Below are 23,334 nucleotides of genomic sequence, written 5' to 3'. Positions count from 1 at the left end.
GGGGAAACTTGCCGAGATGTTTGCAGTTTTTTTTTACATCACAAGAGCATGTATATGCTACATCCGCTAGGTCACTCAGGTGGTACATATGGCTATGAGACAGCTTCGACCGAATTACCAAAAACCTAGCCACAAATGGGCAACAAGGTTAGTCAATTTTCAAGTTATGTTTGTTTTTGTCTATGTTTTACTTTTCTTTTTGGCAAAGGATCTCTCTGCTATGCAACGCAAAGTGCTTGGCCAGACTCTATCAGAAGCCATTATATAAAGCAAAGTGCTTTGCCTGTCTTCATGTGAAGTACGGCTTCTATTCTGTGCCAAAATATTATTGATTGAATTCCGATCAATGATAATGGCACACATCTTTGGCACTATGTGGATATAAGCTCATAGTATGCAACGGTGCACTGTGATGTATCCATGCTAATGTAATCATGCACGACACGTATACCAACGGCTCACATGGTTGAGACAATTATTGTAGCCAAGGCCTTATCATTTCATTTTTCAATATGTATGCATGACATACTAATATGATGGACGTATAACACCGATCATTGTATACACTTCCGCTATCACTCTAACTACTCTGTCAAGGACGAGGTAAATCACTGACATGTGAAAACAATTTTTATGTATATTCACAAGCAAAGTGACAAACCTCAGTCACTCTGGTATAGTCATGACAACATATACAATAGGTGGGTCTAGATGTGCATTATGGAATCTCTCTCTACGAGAGTGTGTAGTTGTATGCTTATAGGATAAGCTATGACACAGCCATGGTCTACACGGGATCATATGCACAAGGCATACAACTACACACTCTCTACGAGAGTGTGTAGTTGTACGCTTATAGGATAAGCTATGACACAGCCATGGTCTACACAGGATCATATGCACGAGGCATACAACACAATCGCCTCAGGGGATTCCTCAGCCCAGCACTCTCTCTCTCTCTCTCTCTCTCTCTCTCTCTCTCTCTCTCTCTCTCTCTCTCTCTCTCTCTCTCTCTCTCTCTCTCTCTCTCTCTCTTTCCAACTTCTATGCAGGAAAGGTGAAATTAGGCATGATTTTTCTAAAATCTTTATATGCCGATATGGTAACAGGCAGGGCTAAGAGCCATCTGTTTTTGAAGGGCTAAGAGCCACCTATTTTGAAATGGCTAAGAGCCATCTGTTTGTAATCCATCAGTGATTGCTAAGAGCCATCTGTTTGTAATCCATCAGTGATTGCTTTCGAGATCGAACAAATCTCTTTAGTTGAGTACCTACATTGATTTCAATGGACAAAAAAGCATCTTGCCATTACTAATTTTTTGGGTGTTATTTTAGCACTACACACTTTGAGTGTGAAGATCAAGATGAGCTTTTGAAAGTCTCAAACTCAAAAATGTGTCTCTCTACCAAGGTGTATAGATGCAGCAAGCAATTCAGACAGCACAGCTGTTCACAAAACTCCTTGATTATGGATTTTGAGTCTAGACAAGATCCGGTTGTGAATACGATTCCAACTTGAGTGGATCTTCTACAGCACTAAGAGTGTCTGTACAAATCCAGTTTTGGGGTAAGACCCAACTCGTGATTACTAAATCACTTATTAAGTGTGATGGTCAATTATTGTACTCTTCACACCTGCACTTCCAAGGACAGAAATCCATAAGCTACCAAGGGCTCGGAGATAATTTCAGCTTCCAGAGTTGACTTAAGAAACTATCGGCTGCTACTTGAGCTGTTTTCTTGCAAACTCGAACCAAGGGGTTTGACAATGTTAATTTTATCCAAGGGGTCTGGATTGCAACGGCAACACCCAAGGTTACAGGTGCAATACTACTTGCATTTCACTAATTTTCAAGTAGTGTTCCTAGGCCTTTGTAGGCGGGAAATTTGGGCAGGATGTGCAAACTATGTTATCCCCCATGTTTGCTCTTAAGAGAAATGACAAGGTCATGTAAGAGCCACGACATTTGGGTTGCAATGTCCAAAATAAGTTTCTGCATTATGCAGTTATAGACCCACTTGTAGGGTTTATTTGGCACATGTTGTCACATGGGATGCAACATGGTCTAGGAATGCAAGGAGTTTGGTTTAGCCAATGTGGAGCAAGGCTAATGAGGGTTCCTCTCACTCTTGTCATAGAGTGTTTGCAGTTACCTTCACACACAAGTACATCTTGTACTTGTAGGATGTTCTTTTTTCAGACATCCTTAGTTGAGACATATTCCACATGTGGCGAATATGAGTCTCTGGAACTGACATTGGTGCCCACTATTTCAAGTATGTGTCACAACAAAGTCCCTAGGTGCTGGTCAAATCTGTTTTCTAGACCATTTTCAGCACAACGTATCAGGAGCACTTTCAATGGTCAGAAATTATCGGATACTTAGAATGACTTGCTACGGTACAAGTGCTGCTAAACAACATTACAAATGGTTGTTTATACATATAGCAAGGCTATGAGTTGTTAATGAAAAAGTTTCATTGTTTGGACCCAGAAATGATTAATGTTTCACCTTCTATTCTGGTTCAAATGTTTCAGCAAAGCTTGCAAATGATTGTAGCAGAAAGTATTTAGTTTCTTTTCAAAACTATTTACATTCCTTTTTAATGTGTTCTAGGAGCATCACATTCGCCATCAGTATTGGCAAGGATGATCATGGATATACAAGTTCAGATCTGTTTTTTGCTAAATGCATGCACACTAGGTGTTATGGGCCCTAGTGTTTAACAAAGGCTAATTTGGAGCGGCATGCATATTCATCACATTAGTGCTATGAAGCATTTTGCATTCTATGTGGAGTATCTCTTTGAGATTATGTTTAGATCTACCACTCATCAATAGAGGTCATGGCTTGGTTTGGGTTCTTGTGGATCTTTCACGTTAACCAAGGTAGTTTTGCATGTCATTGTTGCTTTCTCGACAATGTTGTATGATATTGTGATCCCCGTTTACCAGTCACCTGGAAAGACTATCTTTAAACTGTGGGGAAAACACCTCAGTATTGTCCGTTATCTATGGGGATAGGCAGATTACAAAGTGTAACCTTGTGCTAAAGGATATGCAAAGTGCGTACGTTAGCACAAGCAATACAATTAGTAAGCATTCATTGCTCTATTGTTAAGTGCTCTACTTGGAGTTTGCTTACCATAAGTTAAAGCTTGTTTGCGACTAGGTTTAGTCTCTTCATGTATAAGTCAGGTTCTCAACCTGGAACATTAGTTATGGTGGGGTTGTTTACTGATGAAATTTGACAACAAGTCAAGGACTTGCACTTGGTTGATGAGTTATGTCAGCAAGTTACTTTCATGGAAGGTGAAAAGAGGTACTCTTTCGGGTACATCTTAGTTGTGATAGCTCGTTTAGCATGCTCATGTGCGTTCTAAATGGAGTCTACACACTATGATTGGATAAGAACCGGTAACACAAGATAGTTGCAAATGGACAACAATGTGGAAAAATCAAGTTTTTGCTCTTGGTTTCATTGAACCTCCTATTGAACTGTGTTCCGTGAACCGTGTTTCGGTCAAGCAAATAGCTGGATCCATGAAGGATGCCACTGTGGAAAACATTAGTGTATCATCACTCTTGTTTTCAAGGACGAAAACGATTCTCCAAGCGGGGAATAATGTCAAGCCAAGGATAGGACCGGGCAGCAAGCCAAGGGCCGGGGACTGAGTGACTCAGTACAGCTAGGAGCCTAGGGCCAGGCATAAGTTAAGGGGTCCTACTTGCAAGGGCCAAGGCTATAAGTAGGGAGGTTGGGAGGAGAACGTTATGCCAGTCCATCTTGGGCTTCACATTCCATAGCCAAGAGTATTGGTGTAGGCTCTCAACTTCTCTACTAGCTTGGATAAGGAGATGGAGCTCTTGCACTTTGCACTTTACACAATGAGAGTGTGTGTGAGTGTGTGTGGGAGAGTATACCCCCCCAAGCTAGTCCCCCTTCTTGCTTCGGTCGACCCCCTCTTCTAGCTCGTAGAAGAAGCTTATTGGACCCTTGTAAGCTCAGCCAATCACATGCAGAATGCATAACAAGCAGTAAGGGTAGAATTGAGACAAGTGTCCCCCTTTCCCCTTTGAGAGAGAGGACTTGATAACTGCAAAAAAATAAATAAAATCAACTAATTTATCATTGGACCCCTTGGGAGGCCAACCAATAGGCTTTAGGCACATCATGAGGGCAACATGAGGAGGAGCTTGACAAGTGTCCTACTTGCTTTCTTTGTACCAAGCTTGCCTTGTGTAAGGGTGTGTGTGTTCTCTCTCATCCCCCTAGCTTTAGGGCTCGCCCCCTCTCTTGTAGGGATGGATTTGACTTTTTGAACACCTTACCCTCAAGCACCTTAGTCAGCAAGCATGACAAAGCACCTCTATAGCTTGGGTAGTGTTCCCACTAGCACCTCGATCTCCCTAGTCGGCAAGCACGACCAACACCTCAAGCATCTTAGTCATCAAGCACGAAAAGCACCTCAAGCACCTTAGTCATCAAGTAGACAAGCACCTCAAGCTTGGGCCAGGTTCCCACCTCGCAGCCCTAGCTTACCTAAGGTCAAAAGACTTTTAACACTAACCTTTAAGGTCTTTAATGAAGCTAACCCTAAGGTCTTATAAGCTCTATTAGCTATCCATGCTCTATGACAGATCATCTCTCAGTTGGGCCCCTTTACCATTGGCCCCATGTTGAGATAGACCCATAAGCACATGTCTATATTCTAATCCTTGTTCCCATCTATTCTCCCACATTAAATGATCAGTTTAATATGAGAAAATCATTTGGGTTGGTTAGATATTAGATTTTTATGACAAGTTTTATGTTTGGCCAATAGACCCCGGAATCAGACCATCGGAACTTATGTATCGACATTGCATGTGGAGAAGCAACTAAGCATGATAATCTTAGCCAAAGGGAAGAGAAGTTATCACTATGTATGGATTTCAAACAAGAACCAATGTACTTTGAAATGGTTGACCAAAAATTATGGATGACAAAGCTTCAATATGACGCACCATTGGAAACTAAATGGGAAGCTTTCAAGAAAGTTATTTGTTATTGTGCCGAAGAATGATTTTCCATAAAGCATCTTCAAAGTGTCAACAAAGATTGATCGCACAAAAGGTGGTTTGATAAATAATGTCAAAATGCTTAAAAGTCCTTGATAAAGCTTGATGCAACATAACAAAGATAGCTATCAAAGTCATTTGCATACATACAAGGTATTGATTCAAAAGAAGAGAAGAAGATGGAAAGTAAAGCAACAACTTTTTCATGTCGAAGAAAAGGCACGTGCATGTGGAAGATTTTGGAGAAACTTGAGGGGCAAGCGGGTTGAGAATTTTGGTAACTTGAGTCTTGTGGATATATACACACATTGTAGGCAATTATATGAGTAACCAAATGCTTAAAAAATTCCATTTTATGGTTCACTCCATGTATCCCTCTTCTTTTACTATTGAGGTTATATGTAGTGATCTTGAAAATTTGGCCACTCGCAAAGCGAAAGATCTTCAAGGTATCAAGCCGGAGATGATCAAATGGATGGGAAATTTTACCCATGACTGGATGTGTGATATGTTCAACCTTGCACTTCAACATGGTATGCCTTTGTTGGGGGTTCCATCGTTGCATAGCTCCAATGACCAACAAAATTATCAATCCGGAGGGATGAGCTACCCGGCTAGGGCATGGAAACACTCACACAATTAGTGAGCCAATCATGTCAACACGAATGGTGACTCTATGAGGTGATCTTCTTGGCCTATGGAGGAGCTAAGCCACAATGGTTGGCCATCTCCACATCCACTTCCCTTCACCTCCAATCAACCCAATAACACACACTAACGATTGCAAGATGCACACAACACTAATCCTATCATGCAACACACTAATCACAAGCGCACACACATAGATCTATTGAGCACCACACTCCAATCAAACCTACATGCACACACAAGAAAAAGAGGGCAATCACACAAGATTAGAGAGGGATTAACCACTAATTAGTTATGATCTAGCTAATCAAAGCATCATTAGCAATCACAAGAAGCATGAGAGAGGCATAGTGAAAGAGATTTAAGCATTGATTAGTGCTAATCAAGTCACATGAGCAAGGAGAAGCTCAAGGACTCCATAGCCACACACCACAAGAGCTCTCACCAAAAAGTGCTCTCAATAAATGAGCTTGAGAACCCTAATTTTTTTTACACACTGCCTTACATACCTAGGGTAAAATATGCATTGTACGAGCGCCAAAGGCCTTTAGGGATCCACCACTTACTAAATCTGGTACCTAGGCACACTAGTTGACCTATTCTTTACAGCTTGGAACTCCCATTGAGCCCATAACACATTAAAAATTTACAATGGCTTGAAGTAAATCGAGAATTTACAATACGTGACCATTTTGGAAAAATGTAAAAAATGTGTAACTCTAATCTTTACTGCTTCTTCTTGTTGATCTTCGATGTGCATCCGTAAAGCTTGGCCTTTAGCACCTTTTGTTAACTGGTGTCAACTCAGTTAACATTCCCCCCTTTCGACCGTCCTCATGCACTATTGAAAAGTGTCCATGGAGGCTGTGGAAGGTTTTGATTGGTTGTTGATGAGCTGATTGTCTTTATTTGTCGTTGGATTTGTTGATGAGGTTCAATAGTTCTGATGTGAGAGATGATGCTGCATTTGTCCGTTGTGATAGCGTAATGATGAGGCTGTTATTTACTTATGAAAAGTGGTTCTAAATTAGAGTCTAATACGTGGATGACCAAAGGGAAAAAACCCAATGGGAAAAAAGTGCCTTTGGGATAAGCGCATTATTGGAGTACTTACTTGCATGGGAAATATTAATAAAGTACTCAAGGGATTATTTGCTGATAGATATGGAATTAAAAAGCAGCAAATATGAGAGGGTAGCATGATGGAACATTTGTTTGCTTGTTGTGGTCCACTCAAGGTGCATAGGTGGAAGTAAAAAAGAGTGTCTAATGCATATGTCCAATGGTGGGATATCCTATTTATGCATACATAGAAATACATGCAAAAAAATATGTTGTGCAAGAAAGATTTGAGGGGTTCTTCAGAAAGATGGTGTAGCTATAAAAGCATATGGCATGGCTTTGCAAGATGGACAAACTTTAAGAATGGTTTTCGTTGTTGAGGATATGTGCTCTCATCTTACTGTGCACTGTGCGTGAGTGTTGGACTCTACGACACTCCACCAATTGTAAGTTAATAGACTTTGACTCTTATGCTCATCTCATCCAGCATGAGCGACATGACTTAGATATGCTCAACTCTTCCAGCTTGAGCGTAAGCCTAATAACTATGACTCTTAACACAGAGTTTATTATGACTTGAAGCTTTGGAACTAATGCTTTGCTCATCCTTGACATGTAATCCGATTTCGGTTGGACGTCTTGATGACTTGGGTTACAAAGTCACTTTTCATCAGCAGTCTTGGCGTGTTACGAAGGGTCATCTTATTATAGCCCATGGTTCTAAATTTGGTTCACTTTATCCTCTTTATGTATCTGATAAAAATAGTGTTCTTTCTATAACCGAGCTGCCAACCGTTGCTTTGTGGCATAACCGGTTAGGACATATGTCAAAGATAGGAATATAGATACTCTCTCGTTTGGGCTACTTACCGTCTTTGTCATTTTTTGATTTCCCCTTTTGTGAGCACTATCAATATGGAAAGCAAAAACGGACACATCGTACACATTCTTTTGACAAAGAAATAAAAACCTTAGAGCTTGTGCACATCGATTTATGTGGGCCTATGCCTTCTAAATCCCATGGTGGTGCGTCCTATTATGTTACATTCATTGATGATGCAACACGACATGTTTGGGTCTATGCCATGAAGTCTAAAGATGAGACTTTTTCTTGCTTCAATAAGTTCTTATCTAGAGTTGAAGCTTAGTCTGAACATAAGTTGAAAGCTCTGCGTTCAAACAATGGTGGAGAATATGTCTCCAAAGAGTTTACAAACTTTTGTTCAAGTAGGGGAATTAAGCATGAGTTTACAACTCCTTATACCCTTGCAAAAAATGGTGTTGCGGAACGAATGAATAGGACCATCCAAGAGAGGATTATGTCTATGCTATCACATGCTAATTTACCACAAGCGTTTTGGACACTGAAGCATTATAAATAGCTGTGTACTTGATCAATAGATCACCACATGCTTCATTACAATTTCGTATACCTGTTATGGTTAGGATATAAATTGTCTTATGAAAATCTTCGCACATTTGGCTGTGAAGCTTATACACATGTACCCAAGGAGTTGCGTGCTAAGCTAGATCCTAAGTCCAAGAAATGCATCTTCATTGGCTATGGTGTAGATGGTCAATTTGGCTATTGTTTATGGGATCTGAAAAGTCGATTAGTGATCCGTAGCAATGATGTTGTCTTTAATGTGAGACTAAGATGCATAGACAGCCAATGAAAGAGGTTGAATTCCGGAAAGTGATGTTTTCCGATGTATCACTTCCTGTCCCAACAGATCCCGAGCCACTTACTACACAGGCTAGTATGAGTTCTGATCAGCCGTGGAGATCTCAAAGAGTCTCACATCCGCCAAAATGTTTTGTTCCAAGCATGGATTTTGTTTTGCTGACAGATAGTGGTGAGCCTTCTTGTTACAAAGAGGCTATGCTAGCCAATGATCAGCTTCAGTGGGAACATGCTATGAAGAGGGAGCTATCCAGTGTTGCAAAGAACAAAACATGGGAACGTGTTCGGTTGCCAAAAGGTAGGAAAGCAATGGAACAAGCTCGTTTAGTGGCCAAAGGTTTCAAGCAAGAATATGGTGTCGATTTCCAGGAAATCTTTTCTCCAGTGTTCAAGATGACCACATCGAGAATGTTGCTTGCTTTGGTTGTCACTGAAGAAATGGAGCTTGATCAAATGGATGTCATTACAACTTTCCTACATGGTGATCTCGAGGAAGAGATTTATATGCAGCAACATGAAGGGTTTGTGCTAAAGGGCAAGGAACATTTGGTTAGTAAGCTTCTAAAAAGTCTCTATGGCTTGAAGCAACCATCCAAAGATTAGTATCAAAAGTTTGATGCATTTATGCATTCCCTAGGCTATAAGCGCAGTAATGAGGATCCATGTCTTTATGTGAAAAGACAACCCAATGGACATCTTATTATGCTTATTCTTTATGTGTAGATGACATGCTTATTGCTGGTCATTCCAAGAAGGATATTGCTGACTTAAAAACCAAGCTGAAAAGTCAATTTGACATGAAAGATTTGGGTGAATCCAATCACATTTCGGGTATGTGAATTACCTGTGACCGTAAGGAGAGGTTGTCGTACCTTTCTCAAAAAGAGTATGTGCACAAGGTTCTTGATCGTTTCAACATGCAAAAGGGGAAGGCTTTGAGTACTCCAATGCCTGCATATTTGAAACTTAGCAAGAATGACTGTCCCAAATCTGCTAAGGAACAAGCTGCAATGGCTAAGGTTCCTTATGCTCAGCTTGTGGTAGTCTCATGTATGCCATGGTGGCTACACGACCTGACAATGCACATGTAGTGGGAGTTGTCAACAAATTTATGTCTAACCCTGGTAAAAAGCATTGGGATGCTATGAAGTTGATTCTCAGATACTTGAGTGCTGCAGATAGATAGTTATGCTATGGTCATGGAGAGTCATCCATTCAGGGATTTGTAGACAATGATTATGCAAGATGTGTTGATAGTCGTAAATCAACAACAGGTTGGATTTACACATTTGTTGAATCTACTATTTCTTGGAGATCCGTTCTTCAAGACTGTACATCTATTTCTACCACAGAGGCAGAGTATGTTGCATTGAGTGAGGCATGCAAAGAAGCTATTTGGCTTGCTCGCCTTGTGAAAGATCTTGGATTGGAGCAGTGTACACCAGTTCTTCGTTGCAACAGTCAGAGTGCTATTACCTCGGCTAACAATCCATGGCTAACAATCCAGTGTTTCATTCTATAACAAAACACATTGATGTGTGTTATCACTTTAGTCATGAATGCCTGGCAAACAAGAGCCTTGATTTAGTGAAGATTCCTACGTCAGAGAATATAGCGGATGCAATCACTAAAAGTCTCTCCAGCCATTAGTTTTAGCGATGTCATGAGTTGATGGGCATTGGGTGAAGTGTGGTTCTCTTCCATTCTTATAGTCTCCCACATTGGCCATCAAGTGGGAGAATGTTAGGTTTAATGGCCATGTGGCCGACCGCCCATCACTAACTGCAACTAGCCTTAAGTGTACAACTATACATTTGTGTGAGCCACTAACACAAAGTAGAGTGTATATTGTGCCTAAGTGCATAAGATAGAGAAGAAAAAAAGGGGGCACATAGTGTGTGTCGACTCTCCCCCTCCAACCTGTGTGTGTGGCTATGGTGGTGTGTGTGTGAGTGTGTGTGCGTATTCCTCTTCCTCTTTCACTGTGCTCCCGGCTCCTCTCCTTCGATTGCCAGTGTGTTCACCTTGGCTGCATAGTTTTTACTATCGGATGACGCGGTAGTCACGGTGTGTCGAGCATACCACTTGACACTCATCATTGAGGAGGCCCACTTGCACGAGTTTTGCCATCCTCTCACTATTTTTCTCCGGATGGTGTCACACACGTACACTGTGATAGATGACTTCACGGATCCAGTAAGTTCTCAACCATTTCTCCACGAATTTCATGATTAGTAGATATTGGTGTGTTTTTTGTTTGAAACTATACCCACATTGTAGGTCGTGACCTTATTGCTGATCATGTTCACTCGTAAAATTGAAGGCCTTCCAACGATTCCACTATATGATCGTCAAGCAAGAGATGTAGGACCTGACAACGATGGGTTTCAATTTGATTGTGACATGATCCGAGAGCCACTACGGGACTTGCCATGGACGCTAGATGCCCTTGGAGCACCATATCGGCATGAATGGGAGAAGAGTGAGTTCTTTGCTCGGTAAGTCGACGAGGGTACTTTTATGCTCGGTTTTTGCCATTGAACTAGTTCGCTATTGTGCCATTGAAATGTCTGCTAATGTTTGTGCTTTTGTGAACATGTGGTTGTTGGGTACCTTCAAAAAGGTTAGGTGATGCAGTTTTAGATAGTCTTGGAGGTTGTGGTGGCTTGGCAATGGAGTGCGGGCGCCTACAACGACATTGTATCAACATTGACCAGGACAAGAAATTGTTTTTGGCATGTATTCAACAGCAGCATCAACGGCTTCCTACTGGTCTAGGATCAACTCTTCATGTGGCCAGGTATCACGTAGAGCACAGTCAACCACCCCCGTCTCCTTTATGGCATCGCCAAGTGTAATAGAATTTGCCTATTCAATTTGAGAGTAGCGGAATTTAATGAGAGTACTTTCAAGAAATGATTTTGTGAGCATAGCGGGTTGACATAATTGAAGATAGCAACATAATCATAGCAATTAGTTAACTTGGCATAGACAATACTTTTGCAAGAGAGAGAATTTAGAGAACATGACAACAGTTGAGGACCGGATTTATGTGGAGCCGGTCCCCCCTCCAATAGGCATTTGTATTATGATTTCTCCCATAAAGAGAGACTTGTTACAATACATTCTTTGTGTTCCTTGTGACCTAGGTGAAGCAATGAAGATGGAAAGCTTCATGCATCATCATCATAGCATAACCTAAACTTGAAGAAAGCTTTAACTATACCAAGCCTCAGTCCCAAGACCTCAAACACCTTGGAAGGTGGAGAGAGCTAGCAGGGAATGAGGGTAGGGAAGAGGAAGAAGAAACATTTCATACGAGAAAGAGCTAGTTTCTCACTTATCATAACTCTTGTGCTAGCATACATAATAGCATAGTAATGAAGAAGAAATAGATGGCAAGCTCAAGCATTGAAGCATGGCTCTTGGATGGATTTGCACTCCATAGCCAAGAGTGTTGGTGTAGTCTCTCAACCTCTACTTGCTTGGAGAAAGAGAGGGAGCTCTTGCACTTTGCATGGTACACAATCAGAGTGTTTGTGAGTGTGTGTGGGTGAGTATACCCCCTAAGCACCCCCCTAGCTTGCTTGGGTCGACCCCCCCTTGTAGCTCATGCTTGAAGCTCATTGGACCCCTCCAGGCCTAGCCAATCACAAGCAGAAGCCATTACAAGCAACAGGGATAGCCTTGGGACAAGTGTCCCCCTTTCCCCTTTGAGAGAGAGGACTTGATAAATGCAAAATCAATTAATTAAATATCCTTTATTATTATTGGACCCCTTGGGTGGCCAACCAATTGGTTTCAGGCACAGCATGAGGGCAACATGAGGAGGAACTTGACAAGTGTCCTTGCTGCCTCTTCAAGCTGGGGCTTCCCTTGTGTGTGTGTGTGTGTGTGTGTGTGTGTGTGTGTGTGTGTGTGTGTGTGTGTGTGTGTGTGTGTGTGTGTGTGTTCTCTCTCATCCCCCCCCTTGTAGGCTCGCCCCCCTCCTTGTAGGGATCTTTTTGACTTTGGATGAGCGAGCCCCTTAGTCATCAAGCGTGACTAATCACTTGAAGTAGGGGGTGTTCCCACAAGCATCTCAGGCAAGCTTCTCAAGGCACCTCAAGCACCTTAATCATGCACCAAGTCAAGCACCTCAAGCATGGAGCCAGCCAAGCACCTCAAGCATCTTAATCAAGCACCTCAAGCATGACAAGCACCTCAAGCACGACAAGCACCTCGAGTTTACATTGCTCTGATACCAATGTAATGGAATTTGCCTATTCAATTTGAGAGTAGCGGAATTTAATGAGAGTACTTTCAAGAAATGATTTTGTGAGCATAGCAGGTTGACATAATTGAAGATAGCAACATAATCATAGCAATTAGTTAACTTGGCATAGACAATACTTTTGCAAGAGAGAGAATTTAGAGAACATGACAACAGTTGAGGACCGGATTTATGTGGAGCCGGTCCCCCCTCCAATAGGAATTTGTATTATGATTTCTCCCATAAAGAGAGACTTGTTACAATACATTCTTTGTGTTCCTTGTGACCTAGGTGAAGCAATGAAGATGGAAAGCTTCATGCATCATCATCATAGCATAACCTAAACTTGAAGAAAGCTTTAACTATACCAAGCCTCAGTCCCAAGACCTCAAACACCTTCAAAGGTGGAGAGAGCTAGCAGGGAATGAGGGTAGGGAAGAGGAAGAAGAAACATTTCATACGAGAAAGAGCTAGTTCCTCACTTATCATAACTCTTGTGCTAGCATACATAATAGCATAGTAATGAAGAAGAAATAGATAGCAAGCTCAAGCATTGAAGCATGGCTCTTGGATGGATTTGCACTCCATAGCCAAGAGCGTGGTGTAGGCTCTCAACCTCTACTTGCTTGGAGAAAGAGAGGGAGCTCTTGCACTTTGCATGGTACACAATCAGAGTGTTTGTGAGTGTGTGTGGGTGAGTATACCCCCTAAGCACCCCCCTAGCTTGCTTGGGTCGACCCCCCCTTGTAGCTCGTGCTTGAAGCTCATTGGACCCCTCCAGGCCTAGCCAATCACAAGCAGAAGCCATTACAAGCAACAAGGATAGCCTTGGGACAAGTGTCCCCCTTTCCCCTTTGAGACAGAGGACTTGATAAATGCAAAATCAATTAATTAAATATCCTTTATTATCATTGGACCCCTTGGGTGGCCAACCAATAGGTTTCAGGCACACCATGAGGACAACATGAGGAGGAACTTGACAAGTGTCCTTGCTGCCTCTGCAAGCTGGGGCTTCCCTTGTGTGTGTGTGTGTGTGTTTTCTCTCTCATCCCCCCCCCCCCCCCCCTTATAGGCTCGCCCCCCTCCTTGTAGGGATCTTTTTGACTTTGGATGAGCAAGCCCCTTAGTCATCAAGCATGACTAAGCACTTGAAGTAGGGGGTGTTCCCACAAGCATCTCAGGCAAGCTTCTCAAGGCACCTCAAGCACCTTAATAATGCACCAAGTCAAGCACCTCAAGCATGGAGCCAGTCAAGCACCTCAAGCATCTTAATCAAGCACCTCAAGCATGACAAGCACCTCAAGCAGGACAAGCACCTCGAGTTTGGGCCGGGTTCCCACCTCAAGCTCCAGCCCTAGCTTACCTAAGGTCAAAGGACTTTTACACACATTATTGGAGGTCTTCAATGAAGCTAACCCTAAGGTCTTATGCTCCATTCGTTAGACTTTCTCTTAATAGACCATATCCCATTTGGGCCCCTTTACTATTGGCCCCGTGTTGAGATAGATCTATAAGCACATATCTATATCTTAACACTTGTTTCCGTTTATTCTCCCACATTAAGTGATCAATTTAATATGAGAAAATAATTTGGGTTGGTTAGATATTGGATTTTATGACATTACCTCTCTCTTGAAATCATAGTCGTCCTCAACTATGAGGTAGAAGAGATAAAGCCTTAGTCATTAGTCAATCGTACTTAGCGGGTAGAGGATCCCTTTTTTACCCTACGACATCTTTCCAAGATGGATGACTAATCCATTTGGTGCTTGGGAGACATAGCTGCCGCAAGCATGTCTGCTCTTTAGTCCATTTCATTCTCCCAAAGTAGAGTGACAAATTCTACTTAGGGTTTGAGAGACGTCGTCATCACAAACATGATTCTAAGCATGCATACTAGTTAAATTTGTGCACAATTACAAAGAGGACTAGTCTTATAAGACAAAAACATGAGTCATTTAAAAGAAATTTGTACATTTGCTTACTCTAATGTAGCATTGTAAGCATTGACAAGGTTCATACTATCCTTAAGTTGTACTCCTTGCATCCATCTAGCATCTTCAAAAGGATAATTTTTGAACTTAATAAGATACCGTCGGATTATCTTACCATGTCGTAGTACCTTGTCTTCATGCCGAAGGACAGCTTCGGGTTGTAGCACCTCTTCTTGGTCTTCAACTTCGGGAGGGTCTTCAATAATTGGTTCAGTTGGTGGCTCTCCTTTGTAGGGCTTAAGTAGGCTTACATGAAAGGCATTGTGTATAAGCCAATGGTTGGGCAACTTGAGTTGATAAGCCGTCTCATTGATGGGCTTCAAGATTTGGAAAGGACCATAGTATCTTTTTGCTAGTTTAGCATAATACTTTTGATGGCCCGTAGGATTTTTGCCCGTCGTTTTCCTTAATCGAGCCTTAGGAAACTTGAGTAAGACCCAATCATTTTCTTTGAACATTAAGGCTCTTCTGTGCTTATCAGCAACAGCTTTTTGCCTTTGTTGAGAGATGGCTATAGCCTCCCCAATCTTTTGAAAAGATTCTTGTAGGTCACGGCTATACTCATCGGCCGCGAAGATCTTCCCATGTACTTTGAGTAGCAAGGGACTTTTAGGTCTTCCCTCTATGATCTCGAAAGGTGCTTTCCCCGTAGAAGTATGGACAGTATTATTGTAGGCATACTCTACTAGAGGTAAATACTTTTCCCATTGTGAGCGTTGATCTACTTCGGTAACATAAGTCTTGAGTAGATCGAGTATCGTAAGATTGGCTATCTCACTTTGGCCATCCGTTTGTGGGTGATAGGCCGAAGAGAAATTCAATCTTGTTCCTAGATTTTCAAAGAGACCTTTCCAGAAATTACTGGTCATTCTAGGATCTCTATCTGACACGATGGATGTGGGTAATCCATGGTGCTTGAAAATCTGAGATATGAAGAGAGTTTCCATTTGATGTGCCTTAATAGTCTTTTTGACAGGAATAAAATGTGCTTGCTTGCTAAACCCGTCGACTATTGTCCATATATCCTGTATTCCCATGGATAGACTTGGGTAATCCAAAGATGAAATCCATGGATATACTCTCCCATGGTGATTTTGGAATAGGCAATGGCTGGAGTAATCCAGGTTGCTTCCCTCTATCATACCTGGTCTTTTGGCATACTACACATTTTGAAACATACTCTTGTATGTCCACTTTCATGGTAGGCCAATAGAAATACGTCTCTACTCCTCGGAGAGTAGGTTGAATACCTCTATGCCCTGCATATGGAGGAGCATCGGATTCATACATAACCTTCTCACGAAGGGAATAGGTAATACATAGCCTATTGCCGTGGAGAAGATAACCATCCTGCAAGGTGAATGGTTCCTCTTTCTTCCCCAAAGTAAGGGCTGACATTATGTCTCTAAAGTCAGGGTCAGTAGCATACTCATCTATCATAGAGGATAGATCATTGTGAGTAGCTATAGACACCGCATTAACTTTTGGTCGTCGTGAAAGTGCATCGGCAACTTGATTGTGCTTACCAGCTATGTGAGCAATATGGATATAAAATTGCGAAAGAAAATTTGCCCACCTCATTTGTTTGTCGGAAAGCTTGGTTTGCGTCATGAAATAATTGAGACTTTGGTGGTCGGTTCGTAGGATAAATGGAGTCCCCAATAGGTAGTGCTTCCATGTGTCTAGGGCATGTAGAACAGCTAAAAGCTCTTTCTCATAAATGCCCAAGACTCGTTCATCACTATTGAGCCTTCGGCTCTCACATGCTATGGCATGCCCTTCTTGAAGCAAAACCGCTTCAAGGCAATCACCACACTCATCACATTAGACCTCAAATGGCTTTGAGAGATCCGGAAGCACGAGGACTGGTTGGGAAGTAAGCTTCTCTTTGAGTTTTTCAAAATCATTTTGCTCCTTAGCAGTCCATACAAACTTAACGTTCTTCTTTGTTAAGTCGTGTAGTGGTCCTGCTACTTGAGAGAATTTTGCTATGAAGCGTCTATAGTATGCACACATACCAATAAAGCTTCTTAGGTCATGTAGATTCCTTGGGTTAGGCCATGATTTTATTACCTCTAACTTTGATGGATCCATACGAATACCATCGTGAGAGATAATATGACCTAGATATTGAATCTCTTGAAGGAAGAATTCACTTTTCTTTTGGTTGAGAAAGAATTTGTTCTCCCTCAGGGCTTGAAAAAACACTTGGAGATGTTGCTTATGTTCCTCCAAAGACTTGGAGTAGATGATGATATCATCAAAGAACACTCCAGTGAATTTACGATATGGTCTAAAAATTTTCTCCATGAGACGATTGAAAGTAGCTGGTGCATTAGTCAAGCCAAAAGGCATGACTAGATATTCATAAAGACCAAATGTTGTGCGAAACGCGGTCTTTAGGATATCTTCATCCACTATCCTTATTTGATGATAGCCACCCTTAATGTCAATCCTACTGAAGTAGGTAGAGCCTTGTAGCTTATCAAACAGATCTTCTACCCAAGGCATGAGAAATCTGTTTTTGATAGTGATATGGTTTAGTGCTCGATAGTCCACACACATACGGTATGTACCATCTTTCTTTTGCACTAAAAGGACTGGAGAACAAAAGGGAGAGGAACTAGGCCTCACCATCCCTTTGTCTACCAATTCCTGTACTTGCCTCATAATCTCCTCTTGTTGAGCTTGTGAGACTCGATAAGGAGGTTTGTTAGGCGGTGAGCTTCCTGGAAGGAGCTCAATACGATGGTCATCATCCCCTCGTTTTGGAGGTAGGTCCATAGGGATATCATCGCTGAACACATCTTGGAATCCTTTTAGAAAAGTAGACAAGTCTAACTCTTCTTGATTCCTATCATTTTCATTTGATGAAACATTATTAGCTTTTAGAGACTCTTTGACATAAATCATGTACGCAGAAACTGAGCTCTTCATTGATTTATCAAAAGAAAGAGGATTTACAAGTGGAATAGTGCGACCACACTCACTAGCATCTATATACATGTTCTTTCCCCTGTAGGTGAAGTAAATTCTCCTTTCAGGGAACTTCATGTTGGCAGCCATGCGATCAAACCATGGTGCCCCTAGGATAACATCCTGATGTTGGAGAGGAGAGATGAAGAAGTCTTCTTTGTCGACATAGCTTTGGACATGAAGCCTCAACTTCCCAATCAAGGGAGTAATGGAGGCTTGTTGTCCCATGAAAGCTGCATCAGCTGTTACTATATCTCCCATCTCAAAAGCTTGAATGCCCAACTTGGTGGCCAACTCTATTGATATGAAGTTGAGAGTAGAGCCTGGGTCAAACAAGATAAAGGCATCATGCTCTCTTACCTTTCCCCACGCATAGGAAAGTGATGATCATTTGCAATGAGCATCCTCTTTTGGAGCTTCGATGGTGGAAGCCCTAGGAGTCTCATTGCGAGTATTCTTCTTGGGGCAAGAACGATAGCCATGTCCTTGCTCCCCACACTTGAAACACTTATGGTCCTTGCAAAAATCTTCAAGCTCTTCAGGAGAGAGTTTGTTTTTACCTTTGTAAACTCCCTTCTCCTTGGACCGATTGTTGTTGTTGTTATTGTTGTTGTTGGAAGTGCCTTGGGAATTATTTTGAGCATTGGATTTCCCCTTTGCATCATTATTATCTTTGTTTTCCATGGGCTTGACATTATGTCTAGTCCCTTGATGGAAATTGATGCGTGAAGCAACCATGGTGTGGTGGATTCCTTCGGAAATAGTACCGGGCCGTTGAGAGTTGATGTATTCGGCCATCTCTTCAGGTAATCCCGCACAGAATTGCTGTCTTTGCTCGGCCAAGTCTATCTTTTGAAAGACAGTAGCTTTGAGATGTAAATCCCAAAACTTGTCTACATACTTGTTGATAGACTCATGAGAGAGAAGCTTCAAGCCGCGCCATTCGGTAAGAACTTTATCTTTAGTATCAGTTGGAAGAAATTGCTTCATGATGGAAACTCATACAGTTTTCCATGTCTTTGGGGCTTCTCCATTGCCACGAAGGCTAGCCCACCTTTGACGAGCTGATTTTTGGAAGTGCATAGCTACATGGCGTAGCTTGGAGGACTCTGTGAAGCCCTCGTCCCCAAAGGCCGCATCAAATTGCTGGATGAAGGCCAACACTTTGTCGGTAGCACCAAAGGTGCCATCATAGGTGAGAAAAGAGATACTCTTTCCTCCCTCCTTGAACTTCTTTAGCTTTTGTGACCTTCGCCATGCAGGAAATGATTTGCGATGTCCTCCCCTCTTGTATTCTCTAGGAGAATAGCCATAAATTTCATCGGAAGAGGAGGAAGGTGAAGAAGAAGGAGAAGAGGGTGACCTCTTCCTAGCCCTTTTCTTCCTTTGTTTCCTCTCTTGCCTTTCAGAGTGATGAGGAGAAGGACTATGGGTTGCTCTTTTCCTCTTGGGAGGAGTAGGCGATCGTCTAGACCGTCGTCTTCATGGAGCCACATCTTCAGAAGAACTTAGACTGTCATTGCTTTCTTTCTCTTTGGATTCCTCCTCTCGAATGGGAGAGAGTCTTCTTTTGGGGGTCTCTTCAAGAGGCCTCCTAAGCTCTCTCTCCTCTGGGAGAGGAAGGGAAATTCCATAAGCACGAAGTTGTTGAGTAACTTCGGCTTGCAAAACAGGGTTGCCCATAGCTTGTTGCAACCTAGTGACGAGATAATTCACAAACATGGGAGCATCATCATTAGAACCTTCATGTGCAAAATCAAAGCTATCAATGTTCATTCTACTCTCTTGATTATTGTCAGCCATGTTAACAAAATTTATGTTTATACTTAGTGTATGCTTTGGCAATACAAAACCTTAGTTGCCACTCCTCTTAGCCTTTGAAAATCGGCTCTTAAGTATCTACACCCACGACTCAAAGTGGTTAATTATAGAGAGTAGAGGAGTAGGTCTAACATAGCAGAGTTGCCAAGGGCTAGCTCCTTTCGGACTTCTTATGGCTCAATAATGGTAAAGCCGTAGGCAAGTCTAAAATGACTCCATTATTAAGTCCAAAGCTCCCGAGGTGTGCACCATCCCCCACATAGTGGGCTTAACAAAACCGATATTAGATCCCAGTTCCACTTACTCTATTATAATTAACAACATCAACCATTTATAGGCTACTTAAGGACCTCTCTTCTTAAGCAAGAAAAGAGAAACCAAATGCTCTGATACCAATGTAATGGAATTTGCCTATTCAATTTGAGAGTAGCGGAATTTAATGAGAGTACTTTCAAGAAATGATTTTGTGAGCATAGCGGGTTGACATAATTGAAGATAGCAACATAATCATAGCAATTAGTTAACTTGGCATAGACAATACTTTTGCAAGAGAGAGAATTTAGAGAACATGACAACAGCTGAGGACCGGATTTATGTGGAGCCGGTCCCCCCTCCAATAGGCATTTGTATTATGATTTCTCCCATAAAGAGAGACTTGTTACAATACATTCTTTGTGTTCCTTGTGACCTAGGTGAAGCAATGAAGATGGAAAGCTTCATGCATCATCATCATAGCATAACCTAAACTTGAAGAAAGCTTTAACTATACCAAGCCTCAGTCCCAAGACCTCAAACACCTTGGAAGGTGGAGAGAGCTAGCAGGGAATGAGGGTAGGGAAGAGGAAGAAGAAACATTTCATACGAGAAAGAGCTAGTTTCTCACTTATCATAACTCTTGTGCTAGCATACATAATAGCATAGTAATGAAGAAGAAATAGATGGCAAGCTCAAGCATTGAAGCATGGCTCTTGGATGGATTTGCACTCCATAGCCAAGAGTGTTGGTGTAGTCTCTCAACCTCTACTTGCTTGGAGAAAGAGAGGGAGCTCTTGCACTTTGCATGGTACACAATCAGAGTGTTTGTGAGTGTGTGTGGGTGAGTATACCCCCTAAGCACCCCCCTAGCTTGCTTGGGTCGACCCCCCCTTGTAGCTCATGCTTGAAGCTCATTGGACCCCTCCAGGCCTAGCCAATCACAAGCAGAAGCCATTACAAGCAACAGGGATAGCCTTGGGACAAGTGTCCCCCTTTCCCCTTTGAGAGAGAGGACTTGATAAATGCAAAATCAATTAATTAAATATCCTTTATTATCATTGGACCCCTTGGGTGGCCAACCAATTGGTTTCAGGCACAGCATGAGGGCAACATGAGGAGGAACTTGACAAGTGTCCTTGCTGCCTCTTCAAGCTGGGGCTTCCCTTGTGTGTGTGTGTGTGTGTGTGTGTTCTCTCTCATCCCCCCCTTTGTAGGCTTGCCCCCCTCCTTGTAGGGATCTTTTTGACTTTGGATGAGCGAGCCCCTTAGTCATCAAGCGTGACTAATCACTTGAAGTAGGGGGTGTTCCCACAAGCATCTCAGGCAAGCTTCTCAAGGCACCTCAAGCACCTTAATCATGCACCAAGTCAAGCACCTCAAGCATGGAGCCATTCAAGCACCTCAAGCATCTTAATCAAGCACCTCAAGCATGACAAGCACCTCAAGCAGGACAAGCACCTCAAGCACGACAAGCACCTCGAATTTGGGCCGGGTTCCCACCTCAAGCTCAGCCCTAGCTTACCTAAGGTCAAAGGACTTTTACATACATTATTGGAGGTCTTCAATGAAGCTAACCCTAAGGTCTTATACTCCATTGGTTAGCCTTGCTCTTGATAGACCATCTCCCATTTGGGCCCCTTTACTATTGGCCCTGTGTTGAGATAGATCTATAAGCACATATCTATATCTTAACACTTGTTCCCGTTTATTCTCCCACATTAAGTGATCACTTTAATATGAGAAAATCATTTGGGTTGGTTAGATATTAGATTTTATGACACCAAGAGTCGGTTGTGCCATCTGCTCCTCCTTCGAGAATATCTTCAGCCATACTTCCATGTTGTCCAAGCTATGGTCAACCACTCTATTGGCCACTATTTCCCACACTGCCCATGGGACCCCCACCTGCACATGTCCTAGTAGCGCAACCCTGATAAGATTTGCGGCCACCGGGAACCTAAATCCCGACTTGTATTGATTACTCCATATTAACATATTCTCTATGTAATGACACACCTGAAGTTACTGGTTGGTCATACTATGTTTTAATTTTCGCACAATTTGCTATGTGTTTGCCACTATGTTTTGTTTCTTTGTAACTATGTTTAATTTTAAAGGTAAGTCAATCGTTGGTGGTTAATATTTTAGTGATTTTTTTTCTTCATAATATTTTAAGTGAAAATATTACGGAGGACATGGTGCGAAAGACCTTTGAAGCAAAGACGCTTGGGCTTTTTTATAAATAGCCAGAAGAACACTAGTTTCATTCATTCATTCATGCACAAGTCATGCTAATTAAGTATCTATTTTTTAAAGTTATTCCTTTAGTTTTCTCTCATTCACATATTTACCATGCATAGGAAAAATTGCGGACAACGCGATCAGCATGTTCAACCCTCTCCTCGTGTTGACCCCCATGAACAATGTGCACGCCAATTACATTCTCAACTGTGTATTTGCTATGAATGTTGTATGCATAGCACAGATTGCACACAATTACACAGACGCTCTCCGTGCAGTCAACGAGGCCACACTCAATATTCAATGCCATGCAAAACCTTGATTTCAATGCACATCCAACCGAAGGGGATATCAATCAAGTTACCACACTAGCCAACAATGCAAGTATGATTTGGGGGCAACATGGTTTTTGCACCCCACAGGCGTGTGCATCCTTCGAACGACATGTGGAGGCTTGGGTAGAAGTGTGAATGGCATACATTGCTGTGCAAGGAATAGACAATGGAGCCAACAACAACAACAACAACAACTAGATCTCATCTTTCCTCGCTAATGTTGGAGAAATAAGGTCTTGACACTATATTAACATATTGTAACGTTTTTCTCTCCATATCTGTCTTATTGTAGTTGTTGTTTTAAGTTGTGTACTTAAAACCCTTTTAATATCAGTTTGTGGTTTTTTTATTGCAATCTTTAAATGTTGTTCAAAATCGAATTTCATTATTATGGAGTGTTAATTGTTGAAGTTGATTTGTTGCGAACATTTTTTGTGCATGGCATGATGTTTGAATAGAGTGTGTGTGCTCTGCTATGGGTATATTTTCCATGTCTGTATACAAATGTGCATGTGCACGAGTGCTCACAAGCGTGACAAAATAGAAGGATACTTATCACATTGGTGGTTAATCTTGTTGCTCAACATATATCACAACATTTGAGAAGACAAGTTGCATGTATGAGTGAGAGGATCGTGAGAGAGAGAGAGATTTATAAATTATGGATGTTTGATAGAGAGAGAGAGAGAGAGAGAGAGAGAGAGAGAGAGAGAGAGAGAGAGAGAGCAGATGATGATGGAGAAAAAGAAGCTTGGGTGGTTTAATGATAGAACCATTTACCACATTTTTTTAACATACATACAAAGATTCGCAAAGCACACACACCCCTGAGAGAGAGAGAGAGAGAGAGAGAGAGAGAGGCTGATGGAGGACGAAAAGAAAGAATAAAGTTGAAAAGAAAGAAAAAATCTTTTTGAAATCTACTCATCGAATTCTTTAAAAGCGCTCATCGAAAAATATTCGCCAAAAAATTACATCCTCGTTAATCATACCCTTGTACATCAA

The 23,334-nt window shown here is 41.8% G+C and overlaps 1 protein-coding gene across 1 annotated transcript in view; it reads left to right on the top strand.

The window, feature by feature from the left end:
* The window catches only part of LOC147448886 (uncharacterized), a 171,450-nt gene extending 148,778 nt beyond the window's left edge, over positions 1–22,672 (top strand). The window contains exon 5 of the mRNA XM_086521477.1: positions 22,114–22,672. Within this exon, the coding sequence (XP_086377603.1) occupies positions 22,114–22,366 (253 nt within the window). The 3' untranslated portion in view covers positions 22,367–22,672. The remainder of the gene's footprint in view (positions 1–22,113) is intronic.
* The last annotated feature ends 662 nt before the right edge of the window (positions 22,673–23,334 follow it).

This window comes from Adiantum capillus-veneris, chromosome 10 (genome assembly GCF_014529385.1).
Source record: "Adiantum capillus-veneris isolate H3 chromosome 10, ASM1452938v2, whole genome shotgun sequence".
NCBI classification, from domain to species: Eukaryota; Viridiplantae; Streptophyta; class Polypodiopsida; order Polypodiales; family Pteridaceae; genus Adiantum; species Adiantum capillus-veneris.
The sequence above is the reverse complement of the archived record's forward strand: the minus strand, read 5'-3'. Positions and strand labels throughout refer to the sequence as shown.